The following is a 20,353-nucleotide window of genomic DNA, read 5'->3' as shown; positions in this document are numbered from 1 at the left end:
CTAATAGCAGTGGTTCTTAAATTCGATTTCATATCAGAATTACCTATTAACACACAGTTTCTGTTGGGGGTAGGAGGTCTGGGAACCAACAGTTTGCCATACTCCTTTACCAGGTGATTCCCATGTGCAACAAAGCTAAAGAGCAAGTAGATTACAGCCTTGCATGTCAAAGTGTGGTCCTTGGACCAGTAGCAGAGACATCACCTGGGAGCCTGATAGAAATGCATACTCCCAGGCCCCACTCAGCCCTGCTGCCTCAGAGGCTACTGAATCACAAGACCCTGAAGTGCGTCATTTGCACATTAAAATTTGATAAGCACCAGAATAGCCTTTAATGGGGCCTAATGGGGCCTGCTGATTGTCATTATCTCCATAAATGGGAGCCCTGACTAATGTTGCAATAATGACGGTGGGTTGGATGTTGGAGTGGGGAGGGGCATGCAGACAGCAAGATCAGGAAAGCTGTTGATAAAGAGGCTGGAAGAAGCGGAAGTTTCTGGTGGTTTTTGTACTTGTGTAGTTTGATTTTCACATTGCCACCAACCTTCCAGATAGAATGGTACATAGTCAGCAGGTTTTTGTTTCCACTGACAGCTTAATATGTGACAAGCCAATTATGTGCTTTGTGCTCATCATTAAATTAATCCTCAGGGCCACCACCCTACAGATGTTAATAATTCCCATTTTGCAGAAGCAGTAAGAGGGTAAGAACCTACCCAGTGTCACTTAGCCATTCCGTGGCAGAGTGAGGATTTTGTCTTTAGTGTTTGATCAATTATTCCTGAATCATCAAAATTAAGCTTTATTTTACAATTAGTATGGAGAAAGAGAAATAAAGACCGAACAGAAGCAGTGCTCAGCAGCAATGCTAGGGCAGAAACTGTCCCCACAGGGTTGGCAAGAATGGCATGCCAGTTCTGGATAGAAATATAGTTATAATTAAGCATTAATCAGGCTGCACTTTGGCCCACTTTCTTGTTGCTAAAAGTCATGTAGCATTAGATCCTGACCATTTGTATCTCTATGTTCCTGAAGATAAGATTTCTGGCATTAAGGTTATAAGATGGTTTAAGAATTGATTTGCACCCCTGTTGTTCCTATAGACAGGATCTCTAACATTAGAATCGTAAGGCTTTTCTTTAAGGATCAGTTATTTCAGGCCCCACATTCCAACAACCAGTTTCAAGACCCCACAGAAGGATAGGATCAGCATGAGATTACAGCTTCTTCATCCTCATCCCATGACTACACCCTGCACTCTTTGGTCAATGAGTGATTTCCACACTGTGGCACACTCCAAAACCCTTAAAATCGCTAGCCCCTCAGTCCTTTGGGAGAGGTTTCCTCCTGTCTCCTCACTGGGTGACCCTACAATTAAACCTCTTTCTCTGCTGCAATCCCACATCTCAGGCATTGACTTGTCCCAGACTTAACAACCTCATTTTGTCGATGAAAAGAATCACTCTATAACATTTTTGAAGAGATTTATTCTGAACCTCATAACAGTTACTACTGGCTCTAGGCACAACCCCAAGAGATCCTGAGAAAATGTGCCTAAAGTGAGCTGGCTATAAGGGTGGGATAACTCAAAAGTAGGGGCTTCCAGGTTATAGGTAGATTCAAGAATTTTCTAATTGGCAATTGGTTGAAGGAGTTAGATTATTGTTTAAAGACTGGAATCAGTAGAAGGGAATGTTTGGATTAAGATAAAGGGTTACGGAAACCAAGCTTCCTCTTATGTAGAAAGAATCAATAGAAGGAAATGCCTCTTATCAGATCTAAGTGGTCTATCAATCTTTAGATGTTTTAATGTTAATGCTGGTCAGTTGTGCCTGAATTCCAAGGGGAGGAGGGTATAATGAGGCAGGTCTGACCCCCACTTCCCGTCATGACCCTAACTAGTTTTTCAGGTTAACTCTGGAATGCCCTTGGCCAAGGGGAGTATCCATCAGTCAGTTGGGGGCTTAGAATTTTAGTTTTGATTTACAATTTCATAGCCTGGGGTTGTCGGGGGAGGCAGGACTAAAACAAAAGAGAAGAGAGTTTGTGTTCACTTCTATTTTGAGACAAGTAGGGCCCTGCCCTACTCCTTCCCTCTCACCTTACCCTGTCTGGAACATCTGCTTCATTTCCACCCAATGACAGGGAGCAGTGGGAAAAGTTTCACAGGATACCCCAGAGTGAGCTACTGTTGCCTATGCTAGATCTGCACAGAGCCTGATATCCTCCTGTTGTGGCCATAAGCACACAACAGCAGCTGAGGGGACACCAAGTCAAGGCCATTCTAGACCAGCTAACCCCTTAAGAAACAGCACCACCTTCCAGCCAAGGTGTCATAACTGTAGCTTTATTGTAGTATGTCCCATTATTTCCAGAACATCACTGGCAACTAGAAACTTGTATGCAAGGGTGATTTTTATAACCGCAGGGTAAATAAAATATAATAGAGAATAGACTTGTAACAATAAATACACTTTAAATATAAATATACACATTGATATCCCACACATATAAAAGTCATGCTCTGCAAATAGTTTGTATACATACTGTCCTTGTGGGGTACTGAATTCCAGGATGTGTCTTCAAGGATTTAGATGTGTCCCATTAGTTGTAGATATTTTCAGAGAACTTATGTAGAAGCAACACATTACAAATTCTGGGGAAAAAAATTAAGTATCACAGAGCAATTTTTAAAATATTTAATACATTTTTGTTCTACAAAGAATGAAGATTTCTTAAATATTACAAACAGTGAAACAAATATACTAGCTTCCAGATATGTACAATTTATGACTTTATACTACAAAAATGCAGAAAGGTAAATATATACATGTAATTTTAGATAGAATGAACAATTCAATATTGCTCTTGTGTTGGTCTTGCTGCATTGTATGCATGCCCATGGCTTGTTGCTGGATGGAGGAGGGATTCATGGGGACAGAAGGGAAGTCATGGAACCTCATGCCCATGCCCAGAACGCCATCTTCAAAGCAATATTTAATTTTATAACTTATTCTGGCTGGGTCAAAAACTGCTGTGCCCATTTGCAATGTAGGCCATGTTTTCAAGAACCACAGCTACATATTTGGAAATGGAAACATACAAATGCATAAAAAAAAAAAACTGATTCCATGATACTAACTCCTTAAACCCTGAGTCAATTGGGGGGCTCTTAAAAGATGATTTTGGGGTAACTATCAATATCCTCAGTTCAGTTCATAGAAAATGATCTCAAAATGAAGACCCATAATTGAGGCTTTGATAGCCTTCCTAGCCAAAAATTTACAGGCAAAATATGAAGGGGAAAAAAAAAAAAAAACCTTGTCCTGAATGAGATCGGATTTTCAGTAATCACAAGCTTCTCATGCTGATGAAGCCCTAAACACTTAAATATGTAGAAACCGATTTGAAAGAGATAAAAGAAATTCTGACTTACAATCAGTAGAAATGGGATGGTTTGCAAGAATATTTCACATTAAAAGCCTTATTAACACTACAGTCAGTGGCAAAGATCACATTCTACTGTTAGCAAAGAACCCACTCAAAATCGATACACCCCATTTTGGCCACGAACTTCTGTTTCTTCTTCCATTTAACCTATACCCAAATTAAAACTCAATCATCTCTCTCTCTCAGAATAGAAACAGAAAAAGTTGTCGGGACAAGTTGAAAAACCAATGTTCCAGAAAATCCGCCAACTAAAGATATCATTGCGAATGCTGCAACAGCTTTCTAGAACAGAACAAGCCTGCTTGAAGAATTTGAAGGGGGCCTCAGGACTGGCCCAAATGCTCTGCACCCTCAGCTGGCTCCCAGGCCACTTCTTTGCTTTCTCAGCTCAGCATGAGTGTTCTCCCTGTAAAGTCAGGGCAGTTTTGTTCTAGGAGATCATGGAGTCAAGCAGTTCTCAAAGGCACCTCCCACGCACTAAACACATCCCAAGGGTGAGTTACTGGGAGACCAGAGAGGATGAGATCAGGACAAGGGAACTGAACCAGAAAAGACTAAAGAAATCTAGGACATGTTAAGAGAGCAAGTGTGCTTTGGGGGATGGAGATGGCCACATTGCTGCTGCTGTAAGCCCTTCACAAGAGGGACAGGAGAAACAGCAGCTTCAGGAGGTGGCATGGTCAAATATCCCCAACTTAAGCCCTGACTGTGCTGGCACTGCCACCCAACAGCCAGGCAGCCACCCCCTCCCCGCCACCCCCAGGCAGGCCCATGTGCAACTTGCAACTACAGCTTCTCCCGCCAGGCGGATGACAGGAAGATTGCTGAGAGGATGATGCACAGTTGGGGCCAGTACATGTTCTGCCAACTGAAACAAACAGGAGATCTAACAGGCACTATCAGTGGGAGTTTTCAGGAAGCCAAGTCCAACCAGGCTCTGCGATGGCAGAACAATTAAGCTGAGCAGGCTCTGCCCAGGACAGAGCAGCCTGCCTGTCTCCAGCCACCATCCTATCCCCAAGCTAACGCACAGGAAACCTGCAATGGCTATAATTTGGCTTGAAAGATTAAAGATGCACACAAAATCATTAGGAGAAGATAATTGTTTCTAGAGTGAATACTGCATTGAACAGTTCTTAGAAGTCATGTATAATGGAACATGCAAGAGAATTTACTACTACTTAAATGCATTTTCCAGGAATATATTTTCAATATAGATAGATCATCAAAAACACAGTGAGTAACTTCTGTTTCAAAGTATTTCTTTAAGGTGCAAAGTATGGCCTATACATGTTTGTGACAGCTACAAAAATGAATGTGCTTCTGGTTGTCTGATGGCCTTTGCTGGCTGCTACCCAGCTGAGTAGAGATCGAGTTATTTAAGAGAAGAAAACTATCTTGGAGGAAAAAAGTGTCCAAGAATAGCAACTTTATTTGCTTGTATTTAAAATCTGAGGACTGAAAGAAGTTATAGTCCTCACAGGTCAAAAGAAGAAAATCACATTTCTAAAACCTTCGATGTATTACACACAGGAACATTATTGCGATGTTTTAATACTGTCATGATATCCTCACTCAAAAACTAAAGAACTTCTGACAGAGAAGCACACTATTGGTGAAGATAAATACTCTAATAGGTTAAAATGATACTTCCCAACTAGGTCTACGTGAGGTGAACACATCCCCTCAGGGTAGCAAGGCTTCTAACAGGCCAGGTGGGAATTAAGAATGAACACCCTTTGGGGGAGAAGCTGAATTTTTAAATCCCCTTTAAAAAAACTGTAAAATGGACCAATTGTGGTCCACTTTGGACCATCTGATCTTCTCACTGCTTCCTGCCCCTCCCCTCCCCCAAAGATGTGATTGGCTTCTGTCTGGGGTTGATGCAGGTAGCTCTGGGTTGACACGTTCTCACATGCATGTAGATGATATTTAGTCCTCTCGGCACATGTTGCTTCATGGGTACCCGTCCTCCCAGCTTCAGGTGTTGACCACCACCTTCAGAAATTATTGGCACCTCTCAGTCCCGGGGATGCTGAGCGCGTTGGTGTTCACTTGAACCGCCCGGCAGATTCTGTGACTCCAGAGGGGGGTGGCTTATTGTTGGTGGTGTGGAACGCCCTCTTAAGGACACTAGGACGCATCTTGATTAAATGCAATGTTTAACACGTGGGCATTGTACATGCTACCCTGACGACGGTGGGTGTCACTGGGGGGAGTGAGGTGCCGGGGACACACAGCTGCTCCTCCCGCAGGAAGGGCCTTCACATGATCACGCACTTGCCTTTGAGCTTCTCTTTCCGTTTCTGCTGCTTGCTCTTTTTCCCGTCGATCTGGAGACTCACGGTCCTGCGCTTCTCCAGGTTGAGCAGCTCCTGGAAAAGCTCCTTCACGTTGTGGTTGAGCTTGGCTGAGGTCTCCATGAAGGCACACTTCCACGTGCGGGCCAAGGCCTCCGCCTCACTGCTCTGCACCTCGCGGCTGGGGCTCTCGTCACACTTGTTCCCCACCAGCATGATGGGGATGCTCTCCACATCCCCTTTGATCTCGCAGATTTGTTCGTAGATGGGCTTGAGCTCCTCCAAGGACTGCCGGCTGGTGATGGAGTACACCAGGATGAAGGCGTGACCTTTGGAGATGGACAGCCGCTGCATGGCGGGGAACTGGTGGCTCCCCGTGGTGTCGGTGATCTGCAACGTGCATATGCTCTTGTCGCAGCTGATCACTTGCCGGTAGGTGTCTTCCACCGTCGGGATGTAGCTCTCCCGGAACGTGCCTTTCACAAACCTCAACACCAGGGAGCTCTTGCCAACACCGCCGGCCCCAAACACGGCCACACGGTAATCGTTGCTCTGCTCAGGCATGTTGCTGGAGAGCTCCAACGATCAGCCAGGATGCACCTACCAAAGGAACCAGATGTTTGAGAGAGTTAATAATTAAAATATAAAAACATTAATAAGGATGTCTCTACCCTCTTTTGATAGCTTAAAAATGGGAGGTGATAACGTTTAAAATGGCTACAATTCTAAATCCAATAAATTTGGTCAATCTGCAGTTTTCAAAAGGACAATCTACTGGGGGCCTCACTGGAGCCCATCTCTTTCTCCTTATTGGACCATGACAATTAGCATATTTGCTCCCACATAGGCCCTAAGCCCAGGGAAGATGCAAAGAAGTGAGCCCGAGAGGCAGCACCAAGGAAAGGCAATGAGAAGAGAAATTAACCACCCCTCCAAAACAGACAAACATACGTGCACACACATCACCATCAGCAGCAGCAGCAGCATATCTTTGCTGTTTTTCCTGAAGTACTGAGTACCCAATATAATGGTCATCCGTATGTGTGAACAAATACTGGGAGAGGGAGATGACTGAGGAGAAAGGGTGTTCTTAATATTTATTTAGTATTTATATTAACACACGAAATCCTCACTACTCTGCAGAAGTTGGTGCCACTAGCTCTGTTGTGCAATGATGAAACTGGAAACAAGAGATTGGGAAAGGAATGTCTCTGATGTTACACAGCCACTAAGAGGGAAGGCTGGGATACAACCAAAGCACTGTTGATGTCAATACCCATCCCACAGGCTGTTTGTAGACACAGCTGTCACCGTGCCTTGGGCATTACTTAGACGATGGTATAGATTGTCTCCATTAAGCAGGAGGAGTTAAATAATAAGCTTGGATAGTCATTTTATTCATCAAAATTAAGATGATTTTAAAAGCTTTATTTTTAAGAAACATAAGGAATTGGATATTACCAGGATGGTAGTATAAACTACTCATTAAGGGTCATTGAAATAAGAAGAATGCAGCAACTCTTTATCACAAACCTCACCACTAGTCTAACGGATGTGTAGATGTGCCTTCTTAATTCATAACCTATCAAAAATTTTTCATTCTGTACCTTCTTTGGTAAGGAAGGACATATAACACCAAATAAAATAGAGAATTATACAAATTTGGATAAATTTTTAAAACCGAAGTTGATAAGTAACATGGCAATGTGAAGCATGGAATTCATTCTTTTCTGCAAGCAGACGTTGTGCTGACTTTTCCCTTTTCTAGTTTTAGGGTAACTGGAAAAATAGTAACAAAATCAGTTTTAGAGTCCAGTGAAAGTATTAAACATAACTACCAATGGAACGAAGTGTGTTGTGCGGTGAATATGTTCTCCTGGTAGACGGAACATCAGGTCAAAGCCCCGGACTGAGGCATCCCACCTTCTCATTTTGCCTTGTATGTCTGCCTCTATATCTGCTCACTTCAATACACAGCTGTTCTTGGGTGCACTCTGGAATCCCAAACCCTCCAAGAAACTAAGGAAACATCAGTGCTAACAGAGAATACAACAGACCGTTAGGAAGTTCATTAACAACAAAAGATGGCAGGGGAGCCTGCTTAGGAGTTTGATGAAGTCTATCAAATGCTTATGAGATCATTATGATTCATTCAAGGCTGAAGCATTGTGAAAAATTGTTCTACATTAAAAAAAACCTCAATGGGGTCTTAGTTTGTTTTCTGTTGCTCTATCAGAATGCCAGGGATGGAATAATTTTAGAAGAAATCTATTTCTTACAGTTCTGGAGTGCTGCCTCTCGGGCTCACTTTGCATCTTCCCTGGGCTTAGGGCCTAGGGAAGTCCAATATGAAGAAGCTGGATCTGGTGAGAGCCTTTCGCTGTGTCATAACATGGAGGAGAGCATGGCGTCATGAGAGAGAGCAAGCATGTCAGCTAGGATCTCTCTCTTTGTCTTATAAAGCCACTGATGCCGTGACAGGCATTGCCCAGCCCCTCATGGCCTCATCTATTCCTAATTACCTCCCCAAAGGCCCCACTTCCAAATACCATGAACATACACATTTGGGGATTACATTTCTAACACATGCACTTTTAGGGGACACATTTAAACCATAGAAAATGGCCAATGGAATCTACTCTTGTTTCTTTCTACATCCTCAGAATGAAATTCTCTTTTTGCTTAGGAGAGAGTTTCCTAACTCTGTTTTGCCTTGCATTGTGGTTATTTAGCTCCAGACCAGAGCATAAGCATCTAGCTAGAAGAAAACATGTCTTAACAAGCTCTACATCCCAAAATATCTCAAAGAGCTGTTGGTTCACAGCACACACACTCTATGAGTTTGCTGAATATGTGGTCTTGTTTACTTAACATAGCTACGTTAAGGTGTCTCCATTACTAAACTGGCAGCCAACACAGAGGAAGCAAATGCTAAAGATAAAATAAAGTATTCATGGCTACAATTCAATTACCCAGAGAAATATCCACTGAGCTTCACTAAACCAGGCTCTGGACGAGGGGCCAGGAAACAACTGTGCAGAGGACAGACTTCAGGAAGAATCTGTATTCTCATGGAACTCAGAACCAAGTAAAGCAGACATCGATCCAAAAGACAACTTCACAAATATTTAATAAATTATATCCCAGCAAGTGCTACAAAAGAGAGGTCTAAAGGAACATAATGGAACCTGAGATATCAGGAACAATTTCACTAAGGAGGTGGCATGGAAGCGAGAATCTGAAAGATGAACAAGGAATCAGACAGTTGAGGGGGTATAAATTTCAATGTGTATTTATGAGATAGGTCTGGGGCAATAACTCCATACTGATCTTCAACTCACTAACAAACACCCAAACTGTAGAGAATCACTTGAACCTAGGAGGCAGAGGTGGCAGTGAGCTGAGATCACACCACTGCACTCCAGCCTTGGTGACAGAGCAAGACACCATCTCAAAAAACAAACAAACAAACAAAACAAACTCAAAACAAGCTATTTTCTTCCATCTTAGAACCATTCATTTACTTCATAAGCATTTATAAAATGTCTTCTAGATACTGTGCATACTCAATGCTTACCCAATAGCACTCACAGCATTAGAGGGAGGACAAGCATAGGAAAGTATATATTACACCCCACTTCGCAGATGCTGCAAAAGAGAGGTCTGAAGGAACCTAATGGTTCCTAATGGCTCCTGAGATATCAGGAGCCATTTCACTAAGGAGGTGGCGTGGAAGCAAATTCGCAGGAGAAGAACCTAGTAGGACATCTAGCTCTGCCTGGAACCTTCAGGAAACATTTCACAGAGGGCTGGAACTTGCCAAATGGTGAATGAAGGCATGTCAGTCAGAAGAAAGAACCTCACGGGAAGGAATAAATGAAGGAAATAGAGCTAACGCTAGTGCCATGGTAGACAGCTTGTGTAAACTGGCATCCAGGAGTACGCAAGTGAGTGGTGACACTCACCATGAACCAAGATAAAAGGTGAAAAAGAAAAGCAGCTTTAGAGAAATAGTGGTAAACAGAAGGAGAAAGGAGCTGTGATTGGTTCAGGTTTATGGGACAAATAGGAGGAGATATCTGGCAGGTGATTGAGGTTTAGTGTGAAAGTTCAGCAGAGAGGCCTCATCTAGTGATAAATATCTGGATACCATTCATATACAAACAGCACTATAATAAACAAAAATTCTCCAGGGAGCGGGCAGATCATGAGGTCAGGAGTTTGAGACCAGCCTGGCCAACAAGGTGAAACCCCCTCTCTACTAAAAAATACAAAAATTAGCAGGACGTGGTGGCAGGGACCTGTAGTCCCAGTTACTCCGGAGGTGGAGGCAGGAGAATTTCTTGAACCTGGGAGGCGGAGGTTGCAGTGAGTCGAGATCACACCCCTGCACTCCAGCCTGGGCGACACAGTGAGACTCCATCTCAAGAAAAAAAAATTCTCCAGGGAGAGAGCATGTAGAATGGAAGAAGAATACCACATGCCCAATCTATCGTATGACTCGGCAACTCCCCTCCTTTGTATATGCCCATGAGAAATAAAAACACTTAGCCACACAAAAGACATACAAAGATATTCATAGCAATATTATGCATAATAGCCAAAAAGTAAAAACAGCACACATTTGCAATTAATGAATGGATAAGTAAAATGTGATCTATCCATTGGATGAAATATTATTCATCAATAAAAAGGAACCGGTACATACTACAACATGAATGAATCCTGAAAATATATGGTAGTAAAAGAAGCTGGTAACAAAAGACCACGCATACTATATGGTTCCATTATAGGAAACATTCAGAACTGCAAATAATACAGAAAGGGCATTTGTGGTTGCTTAGGGGTGGGACGGGGTAGGCACTGGGGGGAATACAAGAAGTAACTGATAACACGTACAAGGTTTCTTTGGGGGCAATGAAATATTCTAAAACAGTGGTAATGGCTGTACTGTAAAACCCTGTGAAGGTACTTGCTGAAGTGTACAATTTAATAGGGGGAATTACGTCTCAATGACGTTTTTACTTATAAATAGACATCAGGAGGGCCAGTAATCCACTGCATATAATCCATTGTCCACTGATTCTGAGAATGATTCACAGATACAGAGCATCAGGTCACAGATCCTTGTATGAGAAATGACAAGTTAAAGGTAAGAGGCTTCAGCTTTATTCCTACTAGGCAAATACTTGAAACATCCCATATATTCACAGAAGATGAACAAATCCTGAAATATTCATAGCATGAATAACAGTACCCTAAATGCTAAATGAACATATTAATACATTAAGAAAAAACAATACAGGCTGGGCACAGTGGTTCATGCCTGTAATCCCAACACTTTGGGAGGGTGAAGTGGATCATTTGAGACTAGGAGATCGAGACCAGCCTGGACAACATGGTGAAACCTGTCTCTAATAAAAATACAAAAAATTACCCAGGTGTGGTGGTTGTGTGCCTGTAATCCTGGTTATTTGGGTGACTGAAGCACGAGAATTGCTTGAACTCAGGAACAGAGATCGCGCCACTGCACTCCAGCCTCTGCAACAGAGTGAGACTTTGCTGTGGAAGGGGAAGGGGAAGGGGAAGGAGAAGAGGAAGGGGAAGTAATATAAAGAATGATACATGCAACAACATCTTTGAACCCAACGGTGGCCTGCTGGGTGTTGGAAATGTCACATATCTTGATGTGGGTGATGGTTACACAGATGTTAACACTGTGTTGTTACATGGCCATTATCTAGATTATTCTATCTTATTCACTAAAAATTATCATGAAAATGAATTTCAAATTTAAAAAATCTTTGAAAACTCAAAAATCCAATAGGATACATTTTCAGATCCCAGTTAGAGGAATAGTAGTGCTGAGAGATCAAGTATGATAGAAACAAAGCATACCTTTGATTTCACAAAGCAGGAGTTAAATCAAGACTGACAAAATTTTAGTTAAGTGACATATTGGGGGGCTGTGAAGGGAGTAGAAGTTATGCTGTAATATAGGCCTGGGAGTGATGGAAATGGAAGAGATGGCTAGAAAGCCAGGAAATGTAGACTACTCTTTAAATAGACGCGGACATTAAGGAAAGGAGAAAGAATGAGTGGTATAAGGTAATGCAGGGTTAGAGCGACGGGAAAGATTCTGTACAGTTCTGGTGATGAATAGCTGACGGAGCAAATCTGGAAGGAAGCAGAGTCACTGGGGTCTAGGATACACTCGGCAGGTCCATCTTCAAGGAAGGGAGGAAACAGAGAAGAGAGGGCACCTGTTAGTTCAGAAGCTCAAATTAAAACTGCCCAGACGAAACCAAAGAGAGAGCTGAGTAAAGCTCACAACGAGAGCAGGAGAAAGCCTGACTGATTACATTTTAATAAATCTTTACAAAATTACACTTTAAAACCAAAAAAAATTGACACAATGCATGTATTTGGTTAAAACAAAATAAGGAGATTATAAAATTTTTTTTAATGCATAGCCAGGCCCCTTCATTTAGGACCCCTCCAGTCTCTCTTTTCAGAAATAACAACTATTTAAAAGAATGAGAATTCAGGCATCATCTCCTGACGTCCACTGTTGTAATTTTAAATAAGGCGCTTATCGTTTGAATAACATATCTTCGGTCTATTTACAAAATTAACACAATTACATTCCTTCCCCCACTACCCTGATTTTTGTTATAAGAAAAATAAAGTATGCACTAGCATTTAAGATTTCCAGCTATATTATTTATAGTTTGTTCTAAAATATAAGTGTTGTGTGCTTTGCTACAGGCTGTTTCTAAACCCTACCAATAGGCCCGGTACAGTGGCTCATGCCTATAATTCCAGCATTTACAAGGCTGAGGCAGGAGGATTGGTTGAGGTCAGGAGTTCGAGAACAGCCTGGGCAATATAACAAGACACCATATGTACAAAAAGTACAGAAATAAGCTAGGTGTGACAGAGCCCACCTGTGATACTAGCTACTCAGGAGGCTGGGACAGGAAGATCTCTTGAGCCCAGGAATGTGAGATTGCAGTGAGCTATGATCACACCACTACACTCCAGCCTGGGCAGCAGAACAAGACCCTGTCTCAAATAAATATATACGTACATACATACATACACACACACACACATATATACTCCATCAATAAAGACCATTAATAGGATTCTGTAACTATTTGAGTAGATGGTAGGACTGGACCCACCGAGAGAGAAGGATAATATTCTTTATCAAACTTTGCTAATTGAAGAATAATTTTCTGTTGGTAACATTTGGATCCAACTTTTTTCTGGAGTTGTTTTTTTTTTCTCTGACTCTTAGTTGCCACTTTTGATATTTCAATTTGTCTCCTTTCAACCATTTCACGTGCTGGTATAAACAATACTAATAAATTATTTCAGATGGCATTAAAATTTCTCTCTGACTTGATAGAGTCCTGAATGCAACCCAAGTTCAAAGTCTTTCTTCTTCAGAGGTTATTTCATTTTTAAGTTTAGTAATCCAGGCTTCTTAATGTAAAAGCCAAAGGCAGTATGATTATCTTTCCTTTGTAAGAAATTTGTGTTTTTCTTTTTCTCTTTAGAACAGTTCAGAGTTTTCTCTTTAAACTTGGAGTTATGAAGATTCACAAGGATATATTCAGAATTGCTTTTGGCGGGGCTAGAGGGAGAGAGAAGGGATTAAAAACCCAATTTTTCCCATGGCCTGGGACATTTTCTTCTATTTTTAAAAATTACAGCATCCCAACCCCTACATCTTTTCTCTCTCTGAGGCTTCTATTAGATGATGGATTGATTATACCTATTCTTGATTTCTCCAGCATCTTCTATTTTTAATAACCTTTCTTGTACTCTGATTTTCCCTTTTTCATAGAAGTACTTTCTTATCTTAGGAAATGTGATACTGTGCTGAATTTCAATGAGAATGCTCCTTGTCAATGGTTGTGGCTGTTCCCTTCACTTATCTGAGCTATCTCTGTCTCTGTTTGTTCATTTGAATCCTTCTTTTTCATCTGCTCATTTTCCCCAGATGTCTTCTGGTCTCTGGTTTTTCATTTGATTTATGAAAGAATCATCACATTGGCTGGGAGAGCTAGCTGGAGTGTGAGTACCCTTGAAGATGTACAGTTCTGTTTGGAGACAGCCCATCTTCTGAATGGGAAGGCTGGCTGGATGATGTGATCCACAACCCTGTAATTACCCTTTACTTGAACTTGGTTGAACTAAATTGTCTCAACTCTCCCTTATAATCTGAAAAAGCTTATACATAGACAGATAGATGAAGGAAAGGATTAAGGTAAGAGAATAAACCATCTATCCCAAAATGCATAAAATATGTGTGTCAAGAATTCAAAACGAGACCTTGTAGGCAGTGAAAATCAGGATTAGGCTTATAGCGCCTAGATTCAGGGAAAATGCATTTTGATTTACTGAGTGACACAAGTTTCCCATTCAAGAATATTTTAGAAGAAACTTGGATTCATGTGAATGAGATAGAAGCAGGATCTCAGGCAAAACAAACCCACAGCCTTTATCTATATTATACCCTAAATTAATCCTGCTTCAAAACACAGTCATGGAGCTGGGCATGGTGACACACACCTATAATTCCAGCTACTTGGGAGGCTAAGGCAGGAGGATTGCTTGAACACAGGAGTTCAAGATCAACCTGGGTGACATAATGAGACGCTGTCCAAAAAAATAGTCAAAACTAGAGGAAAAATTATAGATTGGAAGAATTCAGATCTTTAAGAGAAAATGTTTGGAAAAGGTTGATAATTTAGTGTACTATTCTGCCCTAAATGTTCCATCTACAGCCTGAGCTAAAATGTTTATGAAGTTTATACAGATTGTCTCTGCTCAATTACTGATCTGGTTTCCATGAAATGTTAACTTTAAACAAACCCTGTATTTTAAGTTGGTACATGACAGCCCCTTAAAACTCTTAATAATACAAGGTGAACAATGGTCATTAAGAAATCAACAAAGTGTAAATTCTTTAGGTAGAAAAGGGTACTTTTATATACTTTTAGAATCTTGATTTAAATAAATGTTTACTTTATATACCTTTTTATCTTAATCTAAAAAACGATAGATTTGTTAGTGGGAAATGTTTGATCATAAACAAGACTTAAACACCGATAGTTCATCTCTATCCAGAAAAGCAAAATGCTTTCCCAGGAATCTTGTTGTAGTGTTATGAAGACATCTTCCCTGGCAGTGGGGCAGGTACAGTCTTGTGAGACACATCCAGAGGGTCTCAGCTGCTCATTTCAAGATGCATACTATCTGCAAGAATGAAGTCAGTGGAGATAAATGGGGCATTTCTTGGAATGGTGGGGATAGCATAAATTATTTTTTAAGGTTTCATTTTCAAGAGGCAAATAAGCCCACAGCTTTAAGTATACAAATAAGATTCACTTATATTTGTCTAGAACAATTTCATTTGGGGAAAATATGATGACCAAAAATTCCAAAGAGCCAAATAAAACATGCTTAATGACACTTTTAAGACTGCCAAGGGCCTAACTACATTTTGGACATTTTCTGCTTCATTTCTTTTTTATGTGAGTAAGGGAAACAAAAAGGAAAATCATGTGAATAACAAACAATATTGTCTTGGTCAAGGGACTGTTGAACAATGACCAATGACCAATGCAGCATGCTAAGCCCTGCAGGGAAATACATACCAAAAGATAAAGTCAACTGGAGCACACGAATCTCAGTGTATGGAAAAGAAAGTATTTGATGCCAGTTACGAGGGCTTGATCTGCTACCGTGTGCAGCTCAGGCTATTTCATTCACTGTCAGCCCGTGGGTTATCTACGTATACGCGGTTAGGTGAATTTCTGGTGTTAGCCACCTAAAATTTTACAAAATTGGTAAGGTATAAAAAAAGATTCTTTGAAACAATCATGAATTATTTTGTTATTCATTCTTTTGGTGTCATTTGAGAATCCATTACTAAATCCAAGGTCATGAAGATTTATTCATATGTTTCTCCTAACAGTTTTATGGTTTAGTTTTTATATTTAGGTCATTGATCCATTTGAGTTAATTCTTATATATGGTGTGAGGTAGGTGTCCACCTTCATTATTTTACATGTAGATATCCACTATCCCACCACCATTTGTTGAAGAGATCATTCTTCCCACATTGAATGGTCTAAGCTCCCTTGTCAAAAATCAGTCAACTATAAAAGTTAGTTTATTTCTGGACTCTCAATTCCATCCCATTGTTCTGTATGTCTATGCATATGCCAGCACCACCCAATTTTGTTTACTGTAACTTTGTAGATGACTTTGAAATTGGGAAATATGAGTCTTCAACTTTGTACTTCTTTTTCAAGATCTTTTTTATCTACATGAGGCCTCTTGCAACTCCATATAAATAGGTAAATTAAGCTTCATCCAAATTTTAAAAATTTGTACAACAAAGGGCATTACCAAGAAAACTAAGAGATCCTATAGAATGGGAAGAAACATATATTTGAAAAGGATGTAGTATACGGAATATATAAAGAAACTCTTACAACTGAAGGACAAAAACACAAACAAGCCAACTAAAAAATGAACAAAGAAGCTGGGTGCAGTGACACATGCCTATAGTCCAAACTACCAGAGGGACTGAGCCAGGAAGATAGTTTGGCCCAAGAGTTCATATCCAGCCTGGGCACCATAGCAAGACCCCATTAAAAAAAAAAAGACAAAGAACTTGAATAGATATTTCTCTACGGAATACATACAAATGACCAACAAGCACATAAAAAGATGTCAACATCATTAGTCATTAGGGAAATGTAAATCAATGAAGTACCACTTCATACCCACTAGAATGGCTATTTTAAAAAAGCAGAAAATAAAAGTGTTAGCAAAGATAGAAATTGAAACCCTTGTGCATTGCTGATGGTAATCTAAAATGGTACAAAATCTGTGGAAGAAATTAAAGATAGAATGACCGTATGATCCAGCAATTCTACTTCTGGGTGGAAAAGAAATGGAAGCAGGGACTCTAATAGATACTTGTGTGCCCATGTTTACACAGCAGCATTACTCACAATAGCCCAAAGGTGGAAGCAAACCCAATTTCCACAGAAAAGATGAATGAATAAACAAAATGCAGTGTACATACACAGGTGATACAGTTTGGATATTTGTCCCTGCCCATATCTCGTGTTGAATTGTAATCCCCAATGCTGGAGGTGGGGCCTGGTGAGAGGTGTTTGGGTCATGGGAGCAGATCCCTTATGGCTTGGTGCTATCTTTGCAATAGTGAGTAAGTTCTTGTAAGATCTGGCCATTTAAAAGTATGTGTCATTCCTCCTTGCCCCACCCACAACTCTCTATTCCTTTTGCTTCCACGATGTGAAGCGCCTGCTCCCGTTTTGTCTTCTGCCATGATTGTAAGCTTCCCGAGGCCTCCCCAGAAGCGGACACCACTATGGTTCCTGTACAACCTGCAGAACCATGAGCCAATGAAGTCTCTTTTCTTATAAATTACCAAGTCTCAGGCATTTCTTTATAGCAAAGCAAGAATGGACTAGGGCAACAGAAATATCATTCAGCCTTAAATGGGAAGGAAACTCTAACACGTGCTACCACCTGGAGGAACCTTGAGGACATTATGCTGAGTAAAATAAGCCAGTCAAAAAACACAAATACTGTATGACACCACTTACAGCAGGTACACAGAGTAGTCAAATTCATAGGCAGAAATAAGAATGAGAGTTGCCAGGGGCTAAGGGAATGGAAGAAGGAGAGTTGTTTTATGAGCATGGAGTTTGGGTTTTGTGAGACGGATGGTGGTGATGACTGCATAATAATGTGAATTTACTTATTGCCACTGAATTAATTATATGCTTGAAAATGATTTAAATGGAAAATTTTATGTTATATATATTTTACCAAAATAAAAATAGATAAGACTGTACGCATAAACATTTTCAGAAATAACAAAACCATGAATTAAAGATAATACCCATAATGAACATAATTGGCAGCATTAGCTAGGCAGACAGCTCCTCCTTATTCAACCACACTATATAGTAAAAACAGCAAGGGTTAGGGGGTGTAGGGCAAGGGGAGGGAGAGCATTAGGACAAATACCTAATGTATTCGGGGCTTAAAAACTAGATGACAGGTTGTTAGGTACAGCAAACCACCATAGCACATGTATACCTATGTAACAAACCTGTGCATTCTGTACATGTAGCCCAGAACTGAAAGTAATTTTGTTTTTTAAAAAAGAAAAAAACCAGCAAGGGTCTCATCAAATCTGACAAGACGAACAAAACAAAACTAATATCTTGAGAAGACCAATTAAAATGCATACCTTCATGCTGGCCTTAAGTTTATACGGTATTACGTGTGAAGCCATCATTATTAGCCATGGCATCTAACGCTCAGCCCCCAGACCTGCGCTGCCCACACAGTGCCACTGGACCCTTGAAATGCAGCTGGCTGAACCGAAATGTGCTGCCCTGGATTTTGAAAACTTAGAATAAAAAAATATTTCTAACCTTATTCATAAATTCTAATATTGATTACAAGTTAAAATGATCATCTTATATATTTGTGAGCATATCAGTGCTTTACTGTCAGCCACAGCTGTGACCATCTTGCCATTTCAGACTAGGGAGGCTAGGTGGCTGTTACCATTGCTGAAACTGTGGATAATACATGAAATGTAAAATAAAACAAAATCAAAATGAAAAAAACATATATACATATTACTTTACACACACACGCGCACGCGTACATTTTTTTGAGACAAGGTCTCACTCTGTTAGCTAAGCTGGAGTGCAGTGTCTCAATCATGGCTCATTATAGCCCCAATCTCCTAGGCTCAGGGGATCCTCCCACCTTTGCATCTCCAGTGGCTGGGACTACAGGAACATGCCACCACTCCTGGCTAACTTTTTGTATTTTTTTGTAGAGACAGGGTTTCATCACGTTGCCCAGACTGGTCTCAAACTCCTGGGCTCAAGTGATCCACCTCCCTCGGCCTCCCAAAGTGCTGGGATTACAAGTGTGAGCCTCCCCGCCCAGCCTAAAAATATATTACTTAAAATTAATTACATCTGTCTTTTTACTTTTTAAAATGTGGTTACTATAAATACAAAATTACATAGGTGACTCACACAGTCTGCACTGCTGGCGAACATAAAAACAAATCACTATTTTTCAGCACTGTTTAATAACACATAATACTTAATCCAATGTGTTACAAAATTTAATTAAGCTTAATTTTTTAAAAAATGCTTAGAATCCTCTTTTGAGGTTTTCTACTAATAGTGAAAGGCAAAAAGCCACAAACCATTGGAAAAACATTTATTTTCCTGCTGTGGTAAACTATATACAATAATCCACTAAAATGTATGGTACAAACTAGAATTCACTTTTCTCAAAATCTTATGAGAAGATATATAGAAAAAAACTGCTGACAGTGTAAAAAAAAAAAAAAACAATGCAGTTGTTCCTTGGTATCTGCAGGGGATCGTTTCCAGGACACCTGTGAACACCAAAATTCGTGACGCTCAAGTCTCTTACATAAAATGAAGTAGTACTTGCATGTAACCTATGCACATCCTCTTGGATATGTTAAATCATTTCTAGGTTACTTATCATAACTAATAGAGCTTAAATGCTATGTAAATAGCTGTTATACTGCATCATTTAGGAAATAAAGACCTGAGAAAAAAGTCTATACATGTTCAGTAGGAGCACAACCATCTTTTTCTCCCATTTTTTTTTCAATTGGTTGAATCTGCAGATGCGGAAGCCACAGATACAGAAGGGCCAGCCCTATCAGAAGTTACACAGAGAGAGCTTTGCTAAACAGTTGGGCAAAAGTACAAATGTTCCCAATAAACCTCAGCTCCTTTATTATTTGCTAGAATGATTCTCTTTCAACAATAAGGGACTTTGGTACATATATTCTTCTTTCAGTGTTTATTTATGCACTTATATCTGTTTTTTTTTTTTTTTTCTTCTCTCTCTCTCTCCTACTCCTTACTTGAATATAGAAGCCAGGAAGGCAGGGACTTTTGGTTCATTCCCCAGCACATCCATGCCACTAGCCCAATGTCAGATACATCAGAAACACTCAATACATATTTATTATTTGCTGTGGGAATACATTTTTTGTGTGTGATCCAACAAAGGAAAGTTGTAGCAGTGAAGAGAATTAAACCGTAAAAAAGTAAATAAGTTTTTTGCAAAACTACTTAAAACCACTCAAAGATTGGCAATGCCAATGGAAATAAAAAATTACACAAAGATATGTGATAACATGATAGAAACAGAGCAAGAGGTGAATTACTGCATCATCCACCACTACATTATTGCAGAAAAGATCTTGAATCCAAAAGTAGGTGGGAGCTATGGGATAGCATGCACTTGCATATGTTATTTTTCATTTATAAAAGTCAGACTTTTAAGATACAATAGAATCTTTCCAATACTTTACATGGAGATGTGCAGCAACCATGAAAACATTTTCTATCACACAATGGTTCACTAGTTACTCTGTAGCAGAAAATAAGAGTTGTAGAACTAATATCAAGGTGTGTATTTTCCTTTTATACAAAAGCATTGTTCTAAGTTTATTAATGTTTTCTATT

At 40.1% G+C, this 20,353-nt stretch overlaps 1 protein-coding gene across 3 annotated transcripts in view; it reads right to left on the bottom strand.

Annotated features, from left to right (window-relative positions):
- Positions 1-2,331: 2,331 nt before the first annotated feature.
- DIRAS2 (DIRAS family GTPase 2) overlaps positions 2,332-20,353 on the bottom strand; it is a 30,160-nt gene continuing 12,138 nt past the window's right edge. For all 3 annotated transcript variants that reach the window (XM_012441660.3, XM_012441659.2, XM_012441661.2), the window contains exon 2: positions 2,332-6,350. In XM_012441660.3, coding sequence (XP_012297083.1) covers positions 5,715-6,314 — 600 coding nt within the window. In that variant the 5' untranslated portion in view covers positions 6,315-6,350 and the 3' untranslated portion in view covers positions 2,332-5,714. The remainder of the gene's footprint in view (positions 6,351-20,353) is intronic.

Source organism: Aotus nancymaae, unplaced genomic scaffold, assembly GCF_030222135.1.
Source record: "Aotus nancymaae isolate 86718 unplaced genomic scaffold, 86718_ANA_hifiasm-v0.15.2.pri h1tg000041l, whole genome shotgun sequence".
Lineage (NCBI taxonomy): Eukaryota > Metazoa > Chordata > Mammalia > Primates > Aotidae > Aotus > Aotus nancymaae.
The sequence above is the reverse complement of the archived record's forward strand: the minus strand, read 5'-3'. Positions and strand labels throughout refer to the sequence as shown.